The 20,186-nt window shown below is 41.5% G+C and overlaps 1 protein-coding gene across 1 annotated transcript in view; it reads left to right on the top strand.

Moving 5' to 3' along the window:
• Positions 1 to 5,018: 5,018 nt before the first annotated feature.
• Positions 5,019 to 20,186, top strand: part of RASD2 (RASD family member 2) — a gene marked incomplete at both ends in the record, with an annotated part of 41,464 nt that continues 26,296 nt past the window's right edge. Inside the window, one exon of the mRNA XM_082266191.1 lies at positions 5,019 to 5,289. Within this exon, the coding sequence (XP_082122317.1) occupies positions 5,019 to 5,289 (271 nt within the window). The remainder of the gene's footprint in view (positions 5,290 to 20,186) is intronic.

The raw sequence follows: 20,186 nt of genomic DNA on the forward strand, positions 1-20,186 counted from the left end.
AATAAAATAAAGGGACAGTGTAAAAATAATAAAGTAAAATTCGTTTTTAAAGCGCCCTGTCCCTCATGCTCGCACGCAGAAGCAAACACATATGTAGGTCCCGCCCGCATATGTAAATAGTGTTTGCGCCACACATGTGAGGTATGACTGTGAACATCAGAGGGAAAGCAATAATTCTAGTGCTACACCTCCTCTGTAACTCTAAACTGGTAACCTGTAAACATTTTTAAAGCGTCGCCTATGAAGATTAACCACTTGCCGACCGCCGCACGACTATCTACGTCGGCGGTCAGCCCCTCACAGGCAAACTAACGTAGGGCTATGTTGCTTGCTTGTGAGGGTCTAGGGAGCGAGCGCGCGCCCCCGGAGGCGCGCTCCCGCTCCCGCGTGGTCACGGACCCCCCCCCCGCGTGTGACCAGCGGACCCGATGTCCGCCGGCCACTCAGCGATCGGCGGGGGAGAGGGAGAATGTCAGGCAGCTTGTGTAAACAAGCTGCCTGTCATTCTCCTCGCTGCAAAGACACTGATCACATGGATCTACTATGTAGATCCGTTGATCAGTGTCCTTACAGCTCAAGCCACAGCCAATCACAGTAGAAAGCACGCCCCTAGGGACACACACAGCCCCTCCCTCCCAAATAAAGTTAACCCCTTCACTACCAGTGTATTTTTAAAGTAACAGTGCATATATATAGCACTGATTACTGTAGAAATGTCACTGGTAACCCCAAAAGTGTCAAAAATGTCAGTCAAGGGTCCGATCTGTCCGCCGCAATGTCGCAGTACCGCAAAAAAAATCGCAGATCGCCGCCATTACGCGTTAAAAAAAAAACAACAAAAATGACAAAAATCTTTCCCTTTGTTAGTAAACGCCATAACTTTTGCGCAAACCAATCAAAATACGCTTTTTGCGATTTTTTTTTTTACCAAACATAGGTAGCATAAAACAAATTGGCCGAAAATGTTAAAAAAATTTTGATTTTTACATTTTTTTTGGGGGGAATTTCATATAAAAAAATGTGAAAAATATTGTTATTTTTGCAAAATTGACGCTCTTTTTTTTGTTTATAGCGCGTGATCAAAAAATCGCAAAGGTGACCAAATACCACCAAAAGAAAGCTCTGTTTGTGGGAAAAAAAGGACGCCAAATTCGTTTAGGTACAGCGTCGCACGACCGCGCAATTGTCCGTTAAAGTCACGCAGTGCCGAATCGCAAAATACCCCCTGGTCGGAATGGGGGTAAAATCTTCCGGGGCTTAAGTGGTTAAGTACCGTAGTTTGACGCCATTCCACGATCGTATGCAATTTTAATGTCTGACATATTGGGTATCATCAGCATAACATCATCTTTTATATTTTACAAAAAAAAAATTGGGTTATACATTTTGTGATTTTGCATTAAAATTCATTAAACACTCGCCAACCGCTTACCGCATATATACTGCGGCAGGGTGGCTCTTCCAGGCAAACTGACATATGGATCCCACCCCCAATCATCATCGGGGAAGCTGATGCACGGGTCAGGCGGCTCCAATTGCACACCCGCGATCGCTCCCAGCTGAGAGAGAAGGACAGTCGGCTGTTGTAAACACAGCCGACCGTTCTTCTCCCTGGAATGGTCATAGAGATCAAGTGATCCTTCTATATAGTATCACGTCTCTATGGTCGATTCAGAAGCCACACCCCCCCACAGTAAGAATCACTCCCCTAGGCTCACATTTAACCCCTTGATCACCCACAGGGTTAACCCCTTCCCTGCCAGTGTCATTATTACAGTAACAGTGCATATGTTTAGCACTGATTACTGTAGTAATGTCACTGGTACCCCCAAAAGTGTCAAAAATGGCAGTTAGGGGTCCGATCTGTCCACCGAAATGTCGCAGTCCCGCAAAAAATCGCAGATCGCCACCATTACTAGTAAAAAAAACCAATAAAAATTACATAAATCTTTACCGTAGTTTGAAGACGTGATAACTTTTGCGCAAACTAATCAAAATACGCTTATTGCAATTTTTTTTTTACTAAAAATATGTAGCAGAAAACAAATTGGCCTAAAATGTTAAAGTTTGATTTAAAAAAAAAATTTTTTTGAGAATGTCATATAGCAGATTGTGAAAAATATAATTTTTTATTTCAAAATTGTCGCTCTTTTTTTGTTTATAGCGCAAAAAATAAAATCGCACAGGTGATCAAATACCACCAAAAGAAAGCTCTATTTGTGGGGAAAAAAAGGACGTCAATTTCATTTGGGTACAGCATCGCACGACCGCGCAATTGTCTGTTAAAATAATGCAGTGCCAAATCTCAAAATAGGGCCTGGTCATTAAGGGGGCAAATCCTTCTAGTCTTAAAGTGGTTAAAGTGTATTTAAAAAAAAAAAAAAAACTGCGTTTGAAAAATCACTTCTTAAATACCGTGAGAACTGCTAATCAGGAACACAAGATCTCCGTCTTCCCCCAGTCAGAGCAACCCCCACACAGTTAGAAAGCACTCCCAGGGAACAAATGTAACCCTTTGATCGCCCCTGATGTTAACCCCTTCCCTGCCAGTGTCATTAGTACAGTAACAGTGCATATTTTTTTAGCATTGATCGCTGTAATAATGTCACTGGCCCCCAAAAAAGTGTCAGGTGTCTGATTTGTCCACCGCAATTTTGCAGTCCCATTATAAGTCGCTGATTGCCACCATTACTAGTAAAAAAAAAAAAAAAATCCATAAAAATATTGCATCGTTTGTAGATGCTAAGACTTTTGCCAAAACCATCAATATACACTTATTGGGATATTTTTTTTTTTTTTACATTTTTTTTAATATGTTATAGCAGAAAGTAAAAAATATTTTTTTCAAAATGGTGGCATTTTTTGTTTATAGCGCAAAAAATAAAATACCACCAAAAGAAAGCTCTATTTGTGGAAAAAAAAGGACATCAATTTTATTAGGGTACAGAGTCGCAAAGTAAAGCAGTGCCATAACGCAAAAAATGGCCTTGTCAATAAGGGGATAAAACCTTCCGAGGCTGAAGTGGTTATTAGATCCAGCAATGCATTCTTTCTAGTCGGGCATCCACCAATTGGGACATAAGGTTGTCCTGTAAGACATTTAAAAAATGATGAGCCTTTAATGAGTGAGCTGTTTCTTCTGTCCAGTGAATATCTGGATAGTTGAAGTCCCCCATTATGATAGCATTGCCCTGCCTCACTGCCATTTCTAACTGTAATAGGAGATCCAACACCTCCTCATCCTTCAGGTTCGTGGGCCTGTGACATACCCCCACTATTAAATTCCAACTTGCTTCTTCCCCTTGAAGTTCCACCCACACAGATTTCACCTCCCCCCTTGCCCCATTTGCAATATTGTCTGTTTTCAAGCTGTAAATCATCCTTAATATGTAGGCACACACCCCCCTCCCCTTGACTCTGTCCCTCCAATACAAGGAATACCCTTGGATAGTTGCCAGCCAATCATGTGAGCTGTCAAACCAAGTTTCTGATATTCCCATAAAGCCGAAATCCTCCTTGTGTACCAGCAACTCCAGTTTATCACTAAGTGGCAATCTGTCTCTGCCATAGAACCAGTTACAGACTGAGGTGTTAGCTGAGCTCTCCAGGAACCCAAAATCCTCCTCCCTACACTAATTTCTCAGCCACTTGTTAAGTTCCCTAAGCTCCTGCTGCCTCTCTGGAGTGGCTCAAGGTACAGGCAGAATCTCTGAGAATACCACCTTGCAGGTCCTTCTCTTTAATATAGCCCCAAAGTCCCTGAAATAATTTTTATGACGCTCCACATTCCTCTAACTTTGTTATTTCTACCAATGTGTTCTATGAAAGCTGGGTTCTCCCCAGCCCCACCCAAAAATCTGTCCATCCCATCTGTGATGTGCCGAACCTGAGCGCCTGGTAAACAACATGTTCCTTGATCACGGTCTTAGTGACAAATTTCCATATCTGTCCTTCTAATGAGTGAGTCCCCTACCACCAGTATCTGCCTAACCTTGCCTGTATCCTTGCACCCCTCCTTACCCGAGCAGTCATTCCACTGGCAGCTAGGGGAGGGTGCCTGCTCTAGCAGTGCCACTCCTGAGCTGATATCCCCAACATTATGCAACTTGGCATATTTCTTGGGATGTACCAACTCAGGATTAGCCTCCCTAAGGCTCCTCCCTCTACCCCTTCTTTCGTCCAGCTACCTACCTCTGGCTCCTGTATCTCCATACCCCCTCTCCCTCTATTCTGGCCCCCCCACCAGCACCTGCTGGGTAATGTCCAAACTCCTTTCCAGGTTGTTGATGCTTCGTATTGTTGCCACCCGATTCTCTAGATCCAAAAAATCTGAGCTTCCAGAGAAGTTATTCGCTGTGTGCGCATTTGTTTTTTGGGGAAACCGTTTCTGTATTGGTTTACCAGTAATCTGAAAGAGCCAATTTAAATATTACATATACTGTATTGATTTACACATACTGATCAAAACGACAAAAATGCTAGTAAATCTCTTTCAACTGTAGGCTCCATTCACACCTGAGCGTATCATTTTCAGGTGTTTTTTTGGGCATTTTTCAGACGTTTTTTCAGGCGTTTTTTGGCAGGTGTTTGGAGGCAGGCATTTACATTTAACAAAAACGCTTGTTCTGCCAAAAAAGAAGCTCATGTACTTTTTTGAACTTCAGACGACAAAATGCTCAGATGTGAACAGGGGCCATTCAAATTAATGGGATTTTACTTGCTGGGCATTTTGAGAATTCAGAGATGAGCATTTTATGAGCTGAAAAACGCTCAGGTGTGAACAGGCCTTAGTGCTTGCTCCAATCTATTTCGATTTTCCATACATGTGACAGAGCAGACTGATAAACTCTGATTTCAGTAAACCTAGAATTAGAACCCAGCTTTCTACTGGTCTGAATGTAGTAAACAAAGTCAGATTGACGTACTTTTTGTATTTGGAACTTCTCTCCTTGCATTGCGTATTGAATAAAGCGATTAATGTTAGTTTTTATTACTTTCCCTTGTCACAGTTATAAGCCATGATGAAGACATTCTCTTCTGGAAGCTGCACACTTAGTGTCCCTGCTAAGAACTCTTATCGCATGGTTGTCCTTGGAGCATCCAGGGTGGGCAAAAGTTCCATTATCTCACGGTTTCTTAATGGAAGATTTGAAGAGCAGTATACCCCTACCATTGAAGATTTTCATCGCAAGTTATATAATATAAAGGGAGAAATGTATCAACTGGATATTTTAGATACATCTGGGAACCACCCTTTTCCAGCTATGAGAAGGCTTTCTATACTAACAGGTAAAACATTGCATTGTCATGTTTTTGAGTGTACTGCATTAAAACTGGAAAAATAGTCAGAAAATGAATTCCTACTAAATCACTTCATGCTTGCCCGTTTTGCTGGTATAACATAAGAAATAAGTGCCTATGCTATTTAAAATCCAGTAATACACTGCCTCATCTTGCGCTGCACATGCTCAGTTGCTCACCATTTTTGACATTGTGCTTAAAACCAGAGACCCCAAAGGCTGATCTGCTGACAGCCTAAAGATTTATTGCTGCTCAGGGGCCCTGGGCTTCATCTAAGACTCCAGAGAGAGAGAGAGATAGCATTTTACCCCTGTACAAATTATTATTAAGACCTTATCTGGAATATGCAGTTCAGTAACCAAACTGATAAGAGGCATGGAGGAGCTCAGCGTTGAGGAAAGATTAGAGAAACTTAATTTTTTCTCTCTTCTGAAGAGGAGATTCAGTCGGGGTAATTATCAACATGTATAAATACAGTACATACTGTAAGTGGTCCATATAGTGAACTTGATGTTGAGTTATTTTTCTTTAAGGTCATCACAGAGGACAAGGGGTACTCTGTACATCTGGAGGAAAAGGGATTTAATCTCCAAATATATAAAGGTTTCTTCACAGTAAGAGCTGTGAAAATGTGGAATATAGTCCCTCAAGAGCTGGTTCTCTCAAGCTTAGTAGGGCCTGGATTCTTTCCTAAATGTGCATAATATAATAAGAAACTAACATTTATAGGTAACGTTGATCCAAGGAATGTCCGATTACCTCTTGGGGGATCAAAAAGAAACTTTCTCCCTTGCCAGAGCAAATTTGATCATGCTTTGCTGTTTTTTTTTTGTTTTTTTGTGTCTTCTTCTGTATCAACTGTTGGTATAGGATTGTATTTTTTCCCATTTTATTGGTTAGACTGGATAGGCTTGTGTCCTTTTTTCAACCAGACTAACTATGTAAAAAGAAAAAAAATGGCAGCCTCTGGCAAGATGAAACAGGAGCACACACTCCTTTTGGTTGCATAATTATTAATGTGAAGTGTATGTTCCTAATTAAAGAACATTATTTTTTATCAATTTGTTATGGGTAAAGGGAAAAAAAAGCATATTGTTTACAATTTTCCAGCGCATATTACAGTGGGCATTTTTCAACTCTCTGCAAGATCTGCTTGATGTCATTGCTTCTAGTTGTAGTGGTCATCTCACACTTGTTACATTTGATAACATTTGTTACACAGATGGCTCATAGAAAAGCTTTTGTCTATTGTTCAAGCTACATACTGTATGTATCTTTGTTAATATTTAGTTAAATAACTTATTCTGTTTGTTTTTATATGTAACTTTATTCTCTTTGACTTTTTGTTTCTTTTATACCTTTTGAACAGGTGTGTTCTAAATAAGTAAAGAAAGGATGTGAGAGATGTATATTATTGGGAAATAAAGAAATTAACTGTTTATCTGAAATAAAACATTGAAGGACTGCAAGATTTAAAATATTCAGCTAAAATGAAACCTCAACATATAGCATTTTGGTGAAGGCCTATACCAAAATTAGTGTAAAATATTAAAAAGCTGGAAACAATACAAGGATACGGTTACAAAAACATGTAGCTATTTTATCCGATATCCAGGAATTCTAAGCAAGTTTATAATATCTTGTTCATACCTTCTCTTCTCTCTCCCCTGTGCTATGAGAGCTGTCTGTCATCACCTCTTACTTTTGCCAATTCCTTTATGTGCTATAAGCACTGTTTTTGTGTAAGCAATCCATTGTTTACCTTCTGCATGTCTGCAGCCAGCGAGCACACTTGGACTGAGAAGGAAGGATTCTGTATACTGTTTGCTTGGATAGAACGTTGAAGACAAAATAAAAAAATATCAGGGTGAAGAACAAGAAAAATCTGTCTATCTAAGCATTCTTCTATCTATATTTGGCTGGCTAGAACTAAATGGGTTGAAAGGATGGCAAGCCTTTGACTGGCCATAGATGGAGTGAATTTCTTTCAATACGGATTGCAGGTAAGACATATGATAACAGATTGGGGTACATTCAGCCTGCCCATACATGAATCGAACATCTATGGCCATCTTTAGTTAAATATATGCAGTTGCTGCCTTCTCCCTCCATTTAGTGATCACTTTTTCCGAAACTAAAGGGAAATCCTCCCAAAGGGACAGTGAAAAAAAACCTTGACAGGAGTTTTACCATTGACTATTCTATTCAAATCATTAACGAAAGCTTTAACCATAGACACACTTGAATTTTAACTGCACACCTTTCTGGTTAGTACAGTTGCATTATGAAGCAGGGGAGGGTTACTGATTACATAGTTAATCTGGTTGAAAAAAGGCAAAAGATCATCCAATTCAACCAGCAGAGAACAGCTGTTGAACATGGTTACGTCTAAACACCATATTCTGTGGCACAGAGAATTCCTTATGAACAGATAACACATAGGCATCTAGCTTCTGCTTTGTTTTCAATTACATTGTATGATTTACTTTTTAGAGGGCCTATATTATCAGATTTACTTCTCTTAAATGATATGAATTTCGAAAACTTTTTGGGGAGTTAAGTTAATACCATAGCAATTTTATTAAGCATTGTCATGAAATCCAGTGGAACAAAATATAGTACAGAATCACAAAGCAGGAACATAGTTGAAAAGGCCAGGAGAGGCAGCAGGTCAGGGCAGGCTGAGGCAAAAACAGTAACCAAGGGAAGTCTGACTGTAGTCTAAAGTCCAAATGTAGCCAGACAGGTACCAAGACATGGCTCTGATCACACACTGATTAAACGTCCTAAAATCTATGTAAGTACTTCTGACTGGGACCAAGTGTGCAGCTGCACTATGACAATGGTACAGTATGTAATGTCTGGCAAATGGTGGAGGCTACAGGCTGATCAGACATACAAGTCTCCTCTAGCTCCCCCAACCGACTTAAAAGGGTAGTAGCCTTACAAATCTTGCTGTTTAATCCCAGGCCTCCCAACAAGGACAATAAAGGAGCCCTGAGATTAAATGGCACCGACTTCATCAGCTTAGAGCGCAGGGCAGACGTAAAGGGTTCCATATCTGGACCCATCAATTCTGGAAACATATTTTTATCTGATTTTACAACCCATTTCACGTAACCTGGAAATACCCTCTCCTCTTGTTCTCTAGGAGGATATTTTCCAGATCACTAGGCTTAGTGTATACTCTGGCTATCCCATCTCTCACAAAGACTTATAGTGAAAAATTCACAGTAAACTTTAACAGTAAACACAGTAAGCTTTTTCACAGTAAACACAATAAGCTTTTTGCACAGCCTGACACAATTGTGGCTCATGGGTTAACACTACCATAACCACAGCTTCCTTGCCTGACAAAACAACACCGTCCGCCCCTTTATCCCACAAACGTAGGATCCAACTCAATAGGGGTTCCCCTGACCTCTGTTTGTATTACTTTGCCAGCTCATGGAGTTTAGTTTGTGTAAACTCCCTTACTACTTTAAATTCAACATCTCTGGGGCTGCGTTAATGCAACTCCCCACCTGCCATATCCTCTCTATCATGTTGCTTTTTCCTATGCTTAGTAATGAGAGGTCTTGCACACATTTCTTACTGGATGATCATCATCTGAAATATCAAACTATCTCCTCATTCTTACTATCATTTGAGGAGAGCACATGGAAATGGCAAGCAGGATGTCTTATCTAAATAAATAATAACCCTTAAACAAATAACTTAATAAGTAATAAAAGACCACACAAGAAATTGGTTTGGACAAAGGCCGTGGCTGTTTTTATTATTGGCTTAAATAAATATAAATACTTTGATACTTTATTTACATCTTCACTTTAAAGAAAAACGTCCAATGACCCAGTCACTACGGCTCGGGGTGACAATATAACATTAACATTTTTTTTAACCAACATTTTCCAAGTCACAGCAAAAATATTACACAATAAACTTAGTCGTCCACCCAAGCACTTTAGCTAAGGGGACAGCAAAAGCCAACAATTAATAACTGGCCGCGACAAACTAGCCAGAAAAGGGAGGGGGGGAGGGAGACAGCAGTCCGATAGCTCTTGAGGAGATGAAGTGACCCGGAGTCCCGCGGTCACTACTTAAATAGCCCATTACAGAACAGGTTAGAGCTGGATTAGCTCAAAAGAGCGGGAGGATTCGAGCGGGAGCGGAGCTCCACGCGCAAATCTGCCCAGTGATACCCCAAAAACGAGCGGGAAAGCCGCAATAACTCAAAATTCTGCCCAGAGACCTGCAACTTTGAGCGGGAAGTTTTGACCAGGAGTAACATAGGTCAAAAGTACAAACCTGGCCTTTACCTGCCTGGCTAATCTAGGCCTAATAGGAAACCTAATTAAATTATTTTACACCTATATTCTTTTCTTTTAAACCCCTGCTGTCATTCCATAGAGAAAATGAGAGGTTATAATAAACCCCATTTTCTCCATATTCTTACAATCCCAGTTTTGGGATGTGACAATGGCACGTATCCTAGCTTTACTAACCGATTTACGGCCCTTCCTTTTCCTTAAAGCATTAATTGATTTGGACATGAGGGCTGCACATGGCTCTTGCAAATCATCAGCCCGACTAGCAGTTGAACGTTCACACTCTGAAGCAACTGCTAGCTGGTCTTTTAATACCTTAGTTTCTGTGTCTGCCTTCTCCCTCCTTTGTGATTCAGCATAAAGAGCATGAAGAAAGTACCAACCAACTGTGGACACTGTCCTCTTCTCTGCTTTACTTAAATCTAAACCCTTAGGGCTAAAATCTACAAAATTATCTGGGAGTTTACCCCTCAAGGCAGTTTTAGATCCAATGGAGGTTATACAGGGCAAGAAGTTGTTTTCAGAATATTCTGATAATGGCATTTGCACAACTAGGATCCTGGGCCAGACAAATACAACAAGGTTAAACAAAAACTGGTGCACAACGGGGAAAGAGGAGTACTAGAGACCTCGCAAGTTTCACTAATTGGGCAGGGGGTCAAACAAATAATGGATAAAAATTCAGACAAAAAATACTCAACAGGATAGTTCATAATCTAGAAGTCTTTATCAAGAGGACAGAGAGGGCAATCTGTAAAAAAGATCTCGTGAACCGAACAGTTTGTTGTTTACCGGGCGCCCGAGTTCGGCACATCGCAGATCTGGCAGACAGATTGATGTGGGGGGCTGGGGATGACCCAGCGGTCATGGTGCATGTGGGCACTAATGACAAAGTTAAAGGTAGGTGGAGGATCCTTAAGAACGATTTCAGGGACTTAGGTAATAGATTGAGGAAAAGGACCTCCAAGGTGGTTTTCTCTGAAATACTGCCTGTACCTCGAGCCACACAAGAGAGGCAGAAGGAGATTAGGGAACTTAACAAATGGCTGAGGAATTGGTGTAGGAAGGAGGGGTTTGGGTTCCTGGAGAACTGGGCTGACTTCTCAGTTGGCTACCAGCTCTTTAGTAAGGATGGGCTGCACCTTAATGGGGACGGTACAGCTCTTTTGGGGAGAAAGATGGCCACCAAGTTGGAGGGGCTTTTAAACTAGGAGACGGGGGGAGGGCTCAGAAGTAGAGTCAGTCAGGAGGGAGCAGAGGACAGAAGGCAGCTGTAGTGTCAGCAGCAACAGTAGGTCCACAATGTCAATTGGCAGGTCTGTGCGGGAAAATCTCAGACCAAACAGGAATAAACATAACCGCCAATTGCGCTTAACTTCCGTAAAACTAAGAGGGGTATATGCTAATGCCAGGAGCCTAGCTAATAAAATGGATGAGTTGGAAATGTTAGTACATGAGGAGGACATAGACCTTGTGGGAATAACGGAGACTTGGTTCGACCCCTCACATGACTGGCTGGCCAATATCCAAGGGTATTCGGTGTACCGGAAGGACAGGGTAGGAAAAAGAGGGGGAGGGGTATGTCTCTATGTCAAGAACAATATAAAGGTGATAGAAAGGAGTGACATTACGGATGGGATGAGCATGGATTTAGAATCTGTGTGGGTTGAACTCCATAGGGAAGGAGAAAAGGGGAAAGTAATTGTGGGGGTTTGCTATAGGCCACCTAACCAAGGGGAGGAGGTAGAGCTGGAATTTTTAGCACTAATGGGTAAAGTGGCAAAATTGGGATCAGTCATCGTATTGGGGGACTTCAATTATCCCGACATTGACTGGGAAGAGGGGACTGCACACTCACAGAAGGCCCGTCTATTCACGGAAACCTTACTGGATAATTACATGTCACAGTTGGTGGATTCCACTACCAGAGAAAACGCAGTCCTGGATCTATTGCTCACTAATGACCCAGACATAATCTCGGAGGTAGGAGTCCAGGACAACCTGGGCTCTAGCGATCACAGGATGATCACATTTAGTGTAAATAACAATATAACAAGGCAAGTGGGGAACATAAGAACCCTAAACTTCAGAAGGGCAAACTTTCCAAAATTGTACTCATTGATGGAAAGGGTAAACTGGGACCAAACCCTGGGATCCCTGACCACAGAGGAAAAATGGGAATGCTTTAGGAACATATTAGGCAAAGGCATCTTGCAGTGCATTCCTATGGGAAATAAATTTAGAAGAGACAAAGCCAAACCTGGCTGGCTAAACTGTAGCGTCAAAAAACTTATTAGGGGGAAAAAATTGGCCTTCAAGAAGTATAAATCAGAGGGCACAGTATCGGCTTTTGAGCAATACAAGGAGGCAAATAAGAAAAGTAAACAAGAAATCAAGATGGCTAAAATCAACTTTGAGAGACAAATAGCAGAGGATAGTAAAAAAAACCCAAAGAAATTCTTTAAATATATCAACAGCAAAAAAACTAAGGCAGAGCATATTGCACACATAATTAACAATGATGGAAGGATGGTTACAGAGGACACTGAAAAAGCAACCGTGCTGAATGCTTTTTTCTCGTCAGTCTTTACACAGGAAAAGGAGGGGGTACACTGACCATGACTGTATGGTTAGTAGTAATACACAGGACTTGCCACTATGGCTAACAGAGGGGGAAATCAGGGAAAGGCTGGATAAACTTAACACAAACAAATCACCAGGACCGGATGGCGTACATCCGAGAGTACTCAAGGAACTCAGTAAAGTTATATCGAGACCACTGTTCCTGATCTTTGCTGACAGTATTAGGACAGGAGATGTACCAGGGGATTGGAAGAAAGCTAACGTGATTCCAATATTCAAAAAGGGCCAGAGGCATATCCCGGGAAATTATAGGCCTGTCAGTTTGACATCAGTAGTATGTAAACTTCTGGAGGGGATGATAAGGGACTATATCGTACAGTTTGCTAAAGACAACAACATCATCAGCAGTAATCAGCACGGGTTTACAAATGGGCGTTCTTGTCAAACCAATCTCCTAACATTCTACGAGGAGGTGAGCTGTGAGCTAGATAGGGGGAGACCAGTGGATGTGGTGTACTTGGATTTCGCTAAGGCGTTTGATACAGTTCCCCACAAGCGCTTAATTTATAAAATAAGGTCTGCAGGTATCGATAGCAGGGTTTGCTCTTGGATACGGAACTGGCTAAAAAGGCGTGTCCAAAGGGTAGTAATAAACAGCGCATACTTAGACTGGTCCTAGGTGGTAAGCGGGGTCCCCCAAGGCTCAGTCTTGGGACCAACCTTGTTCAATTTATTCATAAACAACATTGAGGTCGGGATCAGTAGTTCGATATCAGTTTTTGCAGATGACACAAAATTGGGCAGGGCAATAACTTCACAACATGAAGCAGATATCCTACAGAATGACCTGGACAAAATAACGGAGTGGGCAACGACATGGCAAATGAGGTTTAACGTGGAGAAGTGTAAGGTTTTGCACTTGGGGACTAAAAACATAAAAACACAATACACGTTAGGAGGGGAGCCCTTGGGGGAATCAAAAATGGAGAAGGATCTGGGAGTCTTGGTTGATGATAGATTAGGAAACAGCATGCAATGTCAAGCGGCAGCTGCCAAAGCCAGCAGAACATTAGCATGCATAAAGAAAGGGATGCATTCCAGAGATAAGACTATAATCCTTCCATTTTATAAAACTCTGGTCCGACCGCATCTGGAGTATTCTGTCCAGTTCTGGTCGCCAGTCCTCAGGAGGGATGTGTTGGAGCTGGAGAGAGTCCAGAGAAGGGCAACTAAACTAATTAGGGGATTGGAGGACCTTGACTATGAAGAGCGTCTACAATCGCTCGATTTATTCTCCCTGGAGAAGAGACGTCTGAGGGGGTACATGATAGCAATTTATAAATATCTTAATGGGGATCCCAGCTTAGAAAAAAAGCTGTTCATTCGAAGGGATTGCATGAGGACTCGAGGGCATACAATGCGATTTAGAGGAGAAGCGTTTTATCCTCAGGCAACGCGGGGGGTTCTTTACTGTTAGGGCAACAAGATTGTGGAATTCTCTACCACAAGAGGTGGTTTCTGCGGGTAGTATGGTGGCTTTCAAAAGACTCTTAGACTTACATCTCAAGGATCAGAACATTCAGGGGTATGTGAGATGATTACAGCCACACACACCTACACAGGTTGAACTAGATGGACTATTATCTTTATTCAACCTCACCTACTATGTAACTATATATGTAACTATGTTTATAAAAGGTCCATAAATATATGAAATCCCAGAAACACACTCTGTAGGCAGCTCTTGTGACAAGTAGAAGATGCTTGGAGCCAACTGAAAGGAGAAAACAGGCGCCACTCTAAGTGCAGAATCTTGAGATTTATTAAAAGAACCAAAAGAAAGGTACTCACAAAGAGAGCAGTATAAAAAGCATCATTATGTATGTGGATGATCGCTCCGGTGTTTTGATCAGGATGCCTTGAGCGGTCGCGGTATGCAGGCTGTAATCGGTGGCAATCCGTACTTCCTGGTCGCGGGGACACTCTGTTGCCGATCCATCGTCACTTCCGGGATGCGTAATTGCGTGATGGCGCCGGAGGCTCTGAGGAAGAGGCAAGGCCTCGAAACGCGTTAGCCTTCCGTTTATATGAGACATCGGACTCTTCTATTTTGATGCTGTTTCATTGGAATCTATATGCTGATCTACCACGCATGTTTGTGAGTAGTTGATTTTAAACTATTGTTATTAAAAGCTTGCTGAGGATATTGCGCTAGGCTGGTGCGCCCTTTCTTTGTGTTTGTTTTACTACGCCGGCGACGCGTTCTCGGAGCATGCGCTCCTTCCTCAGGCCGATAATGCGCCATTTTGGATATGGGATTAAAGAGGTTGTACACCGAGAAAAAAATTTTTTCTCTTCTTTACATCCTGAAAGAGAAACCCATAATAAGCTAGTATGCATCGCATAGTAGCTCATTATGAAATACTTACCTTAGAACGAGCCCCCGCCGTGCCGTCCACTTACCTGTATGACGGGCGACATGTATAGTCGCCCGTCTTCCGGGATCGCGGCATCCGGCCATCTGATTGGCCGGAGCCGCGGTGATGTCACTCCCGCGCACGCGCGCGGGAGCCGACGGTCACGGCACGGGGCTCTGAAGGAACGGCACGATCTGCCGTTCCTTCAGAGCGCATGCGCCAGTGACGTCACTGGCTGCATTAAAGGTAAATATCTCCTAAACGGTGCATGTTTAGGAGATATTTACAGTACCTATAGGTAAGCCTTAATATAGGCTTACCTATAGGTACAACTTCCTGAGGAGGGTTTACTTCCTCTTTAAGTAGAGTGGAAGTCCGGACCAACTAGGTCCTAAAGCCCACCCTATCTGCCAAAAACGGCAACTGGGTATGGGGACTGCTTAAATATAATAGTGTAATACAGATTATGTAGATAAAATGAACTCTAACAAATTGATAACAATATATAATTTTAGCAATGGTTGAGAAATGGTAAAAGAAGAAAAATGATAAATAATAATAATGAAAATAATGAAAATAAAAATAAAATAAAAAATAATAAATAATATAAAAAATAATAATAAATAATAAATAAAAATGTAGTAATGAAATAAAAATGAAGGATATATATATATATATATATATATATATATATATATATATATATATATATATATATATATATATATATATATAAAATAAATTAATTTACATGACTATAATATGTAAATATGTAATTAATATATAATAAATATATTAAATAGATATGGAATAAATATGAATATAACAATATGAATATAAAATAAATATATACATATAATCATGTAGATCCATATGTATATATGAATAAACAGCCACATTATACTGTGTAGAGGATCAATGGATGGAATCAAAAAGATAATAAAAGTGCTGCCCTTAGTGAGAAGTGTACCTGTCATGTATGAACAGGTGTACCTGTATAAGCAAGTGTGCTTATTACGTAAAATAATTGAAAAATATTATACCTAGGGGCACATGCACGGAGGCAAATGAGGCAGTAATGCTTGGCTGAAGCTCCGCTCCCCGAGGACAGATAACCGCTGTATAAGGAGAGTTTCTGGATGTATTTTACCTCCCCGCTCTCCTTGAAGGTACCGGATAGCCCCTAGCTCAAGGCAATATGGTGTTGGTCGTGCACCGGCACAAAAACAAGACATAAAATATCAGACACACTGACCCACGCCCCTGCCAAGATGGCGGCGGCTGTGGCTTCTACCTCAGCCTCAGCACATATGACTGTGTGCCCAGTGCGGCCTGCTCAGTGCTCCATTCCCCCTCTGCTTTCTGGGTCACTCTCCACTCAGCCTAACCACAGTACTAACTTGCAGGAGAATTTAGACATTGAACCAGCATCCCCAGCTAAGACAGATGGAGTATATGTTCCAGAAATGATTGACTCAAACTTCTGACCATATTATCAACAGTCTCACTAAGTAGATTAGAGAATTGGGTTTCAGGAAGTAGTGGATGACACAGAAAACTACTCCCAAACGTATTACTGCAGAAATTGAAATTCTTTTATTACAATCTCGCCTGGAAGAAAATAGGGCTCGGCGCTCTAATTTACGCATTCGGGGCATTCCTGAATCAATGACTGATATACATGCTGGCACTCTTCCAAGAATTGCAAATCTACATCCCAGTTGACTGGAGATGGACAGAGTCCATCGTGCACTTACACCCAGGAAAACAGACGGTCCACCTTGCGATATTATAGCTAACTTTCATTATTATTGTACCAAGGAACAACTTCTTTCTGCAGCTAGGGAGAAAGATGTATTGAACTTCCAAGGTCACACTTACCAATTATTTGCAGACCTCTCTCCCCTCACCATTAATAAACGCAGAGCTCTGAAACCCCAGCTTCAAATTCTGCAGCAACGCCAAATCTCCTACCAATGGGGTTTCCCCTTCTCCGTCCACTTCACCTTTCAAGGCACTAAGCACGTATGTCGTACAGCGGAAGACCTGCAATCCACCCTTTAAGACCTACAGTTGACAGAACCATTACTAGTCACTGACAACCCGCGTTGCAGATCATCCTAGAGTTCCCCACAGTCTCACTCCCTGAAGACCGGTAAGAAAGCCAGACAGAGCCTGCATAAACATGGCCGCTTCATCTCTCCTACCCCTGACCCAACAGACTCAATGGATTGAGGTTATTTTGGTCTTTATCATTGGTTACACCTTATTGATGATTCTCTTTCCTATCTGGACTTCCTGTACACATTGGACGGAATGGTTTTATTGGCCTAATAGTTGCTGGCTCTTTCCCTCCTCTTTTTCTGCCATATATCCCAAATCGGATACATGTCAACTTTTGGTTGTCACCCTTTGATAGAAACTGGACTGGAATTCTCAGGCCCTCATTTTAAGAATTCTGTTTACTTCTAGGGATATTTATGTGTTTCACGTTAATATCCCTTTTTGTTTTTTTATATACCTTTTTACAGGTATTCTTTTAACAGGTACTTGTTGTTGATACCTAATATGTATGCCCTCAGACCCCCGCTGGCTTGTCAGGCCCCCCTTGAGGGTTCTTGGTCTGGTGTATCGGGGATCTGCGGGCATAGTACAGGCTTTTTTGCCCTCCTAGCTTATCATATTTGTTATGTCTCATGGTTCAGTTTTCTGTTCCCTCTAGGGATGTTCCGTGCGCTCCCACCAGTTACCCACAGGAGTCTGCATTTTATGGGACTCTTGACGCTGACCTCCTTTCCCTTGGTGGGAGACCTTTGTTCCCCCATTAACGGATACTACTTTTTTATGAGTATGCATATGTTTTTGCTTCATAGTATGTTTTTAATGCCACTTTATGCCCTCCTCTTTTTACCTCCCTTTTCTTCCTCTTATGCCTCTTATTTCACGTACTGCCTCGAGATCAGGACTTGCACTTCCAGGATATTACACAATTTTTCATAGCACATTGCCTGACAACCTATTATGGCCCCTCTGACGATTCTATCCCTGAACGTTCAGGGACTTAATAACCCTCATAAACGCACCAACGAAAAAAATGAAATGGACCTAAACTGTAATTTTTTATATTTGAGTACACCTCCATCCCAATTGAATACATATAAAAAGGAGATGATGGCCTGTGGGACTTTTAGATGAGGTGGACCTCATAAAACTCAAGTTGAAGTCACCAAAACAGAAACACCCTGCATCCTGCTGAGCACCGACGCAGAAAAGGCCTTTGACAGAGTTGAATGGGCCTTTATGCAGTCGGTGCTCAAGTATATAGGAGTAGGTGAAATAATGCTGGAAAGAATAACTAGGGTATACTCTAACCCGACCGCAAGAGTAAAGGCAAATGGGGTGTTGTCGGAACCGTTGAGTATAAAAAATGGCACAAGACAGGGGTGCCCACTATCCCCCCGGTTATTTGTGCTGACATTAGAGCCCTTTTTAAACAAAGTCCGACTAAATCAGGATATAAAGGGAGTCTTGATAGGTAAGGAACAATATAAGACTGCAGCATACGCAGACGATTTATTGTTCACATTGATAGAGCCAGAAATATCATTACCAGTACTCCTTGAGGAAATTAAACAATATGGGGAATTATCAAATTTCAAAATAAACTATAAGAAATCTGAAGCAATGGGAGTGGGATTATTAAAAGTAAATAAGGATAGAATAAAGAGCAATTTTGGATTTGCATGGGTAGAAAAAGCAGTGAAATATCTAGGGACTTATATACCCGCAAACCTAACCCAGGTATATGAACTAAACTTCACTCCCCTGATTGGAGAAACAAAGAAAATCTTAGAACAATGGAGGGGTGGCCTCCAGTCATGGTTTGGAAGAGGAAATTTAATTAAAATGAACATTCTGCCAAAATACTTATATATCATGAGAGCACTACCAGTTAAAATTCCGAACAGTTTTTTCAAAACTATACAGGGTGTGCTGGGTGGTTATATCTGGGCGAGCAAAAAAACGCGTATAGCGCGTAATATTATAACACTACCTAAAAATATGGGCGGATTGGCCATACCCGACTTGCGAAGATACTACCACGCCATTCATTTAAATAGAATATTAGACTGGTGGCACCATCAGGAAACTAAAAGATGGGTCCAAATGGAACAAGCACAAACGATGGTCTCATTAAAGAGAGCAATTTGGTGATATGAGACACTCCCCAAATCCCTGAAGACACACCCCTTGCTGGGAAATACAATAAGAATAGGGTTCCAGCAGAGCCTGAGACAAAATTTAACCTCAAGAGAATCCCCATTATATCCGATTTTGGGAAACCCCAAATTTACTCCAGGCCTAGAGAGACAGCATTATAAAAAACTGTGGGAAACAGGACAAGATGGTATCAAAACATTTGCGAACCAGCGGACGTGGCCTTCAATCAGTAGACTAATAGATGGGGAGGGAACATATAGGCTACTCTTATGGGAGGCATTTCAGTTGCGACACTTTCTAGAGTCGCTGCCAGAGCCGAAAAATTTAAGAAACCACTGACGCATTTTGAAAAACTCTGTGAAAAAATAGGAGGTATAGATCGCCCATTATCTATTCTATATAAAATGCTTAACATTCCGTTGAACTAACCAAACTTGAAATGGCTGGAAAAATGGAAAGCGGATCTAAACATAGACATAAAGGATACACAGAAACAGAGCATGTTTAGGGCAATATTTAGACCAACTAAATGCACTAAAATTCAGGAAATAAACTATAAAATCTTGACGAGGTGGTATAATACACCAGTTAAGATGCATAGGTGGTATATCCAAGAATCAGATAGGTGTTGGAGATGTGGAGAAGGGGAAGGTACAATATATCACATTTTCTGGAACTGCCCTGAGATAAAGAAATTTTGGTCAGAGATTGGTGACATAGTCCAAAAAGTTACAGACTTTAAAATCGAGGGAGAAGCTGCCTTCTGCCTTTTACAGATTCCAGGGCAGTCAGAGAGGAAATGTGTTAGATCAGTATTGCCACACATGTTGAATGCTGCAAGAGCATGTATTCCCCAACACTGGAGAAAAAGACAAGCGCCCTCCGTGTATGAGTGGGTAAGAAAATTAGAACACATCAATAAAATGGAGGACCTTGTGCTATCTGCACAACATAGACAGGAGCAATATAAAAAGACATGGAGAATTTGGAATTTGTTTATATCCTCGGATGCGGGTAAACAATTGTTACTACCATCATCTCAGATCGCGGAAAATACGTGAGAGGGAAAGGGTCGCTAACTCTGCCTGAAGGGGGCTGGAGGAGTGGGAGAGGGGAGGATAATTATTGTAAGGGGTTCCCCTTTATTTTTTTTATTTTTTTTTTTTTTAGTTAGGTTGTTGGTTGGTGCTTGGGGATGTAAGGTGTGCGATTGTGTGATAGTGGGTATGAATGAGGGGAGAAAGGGGGGGGGTAATACAGAAAAGAAGAGGGAGAGAGAAGGGAATGAACAGATAGAAAGAAGGAAGGGAAACAAGGACAGGATCAGAAGGTAAGG

This window comes from Pelophylax lessonae, assembly GCF_965119305.1.
Source record: "Pelophylax lessonae genome assembly, chromosome: 8".
Taxonomy (NCBI): Eukaryota; Metazoa; Chordata; class Amphibia; order Anura; family Ranidae; genus Pelophylax; species Pelophylax lessonae.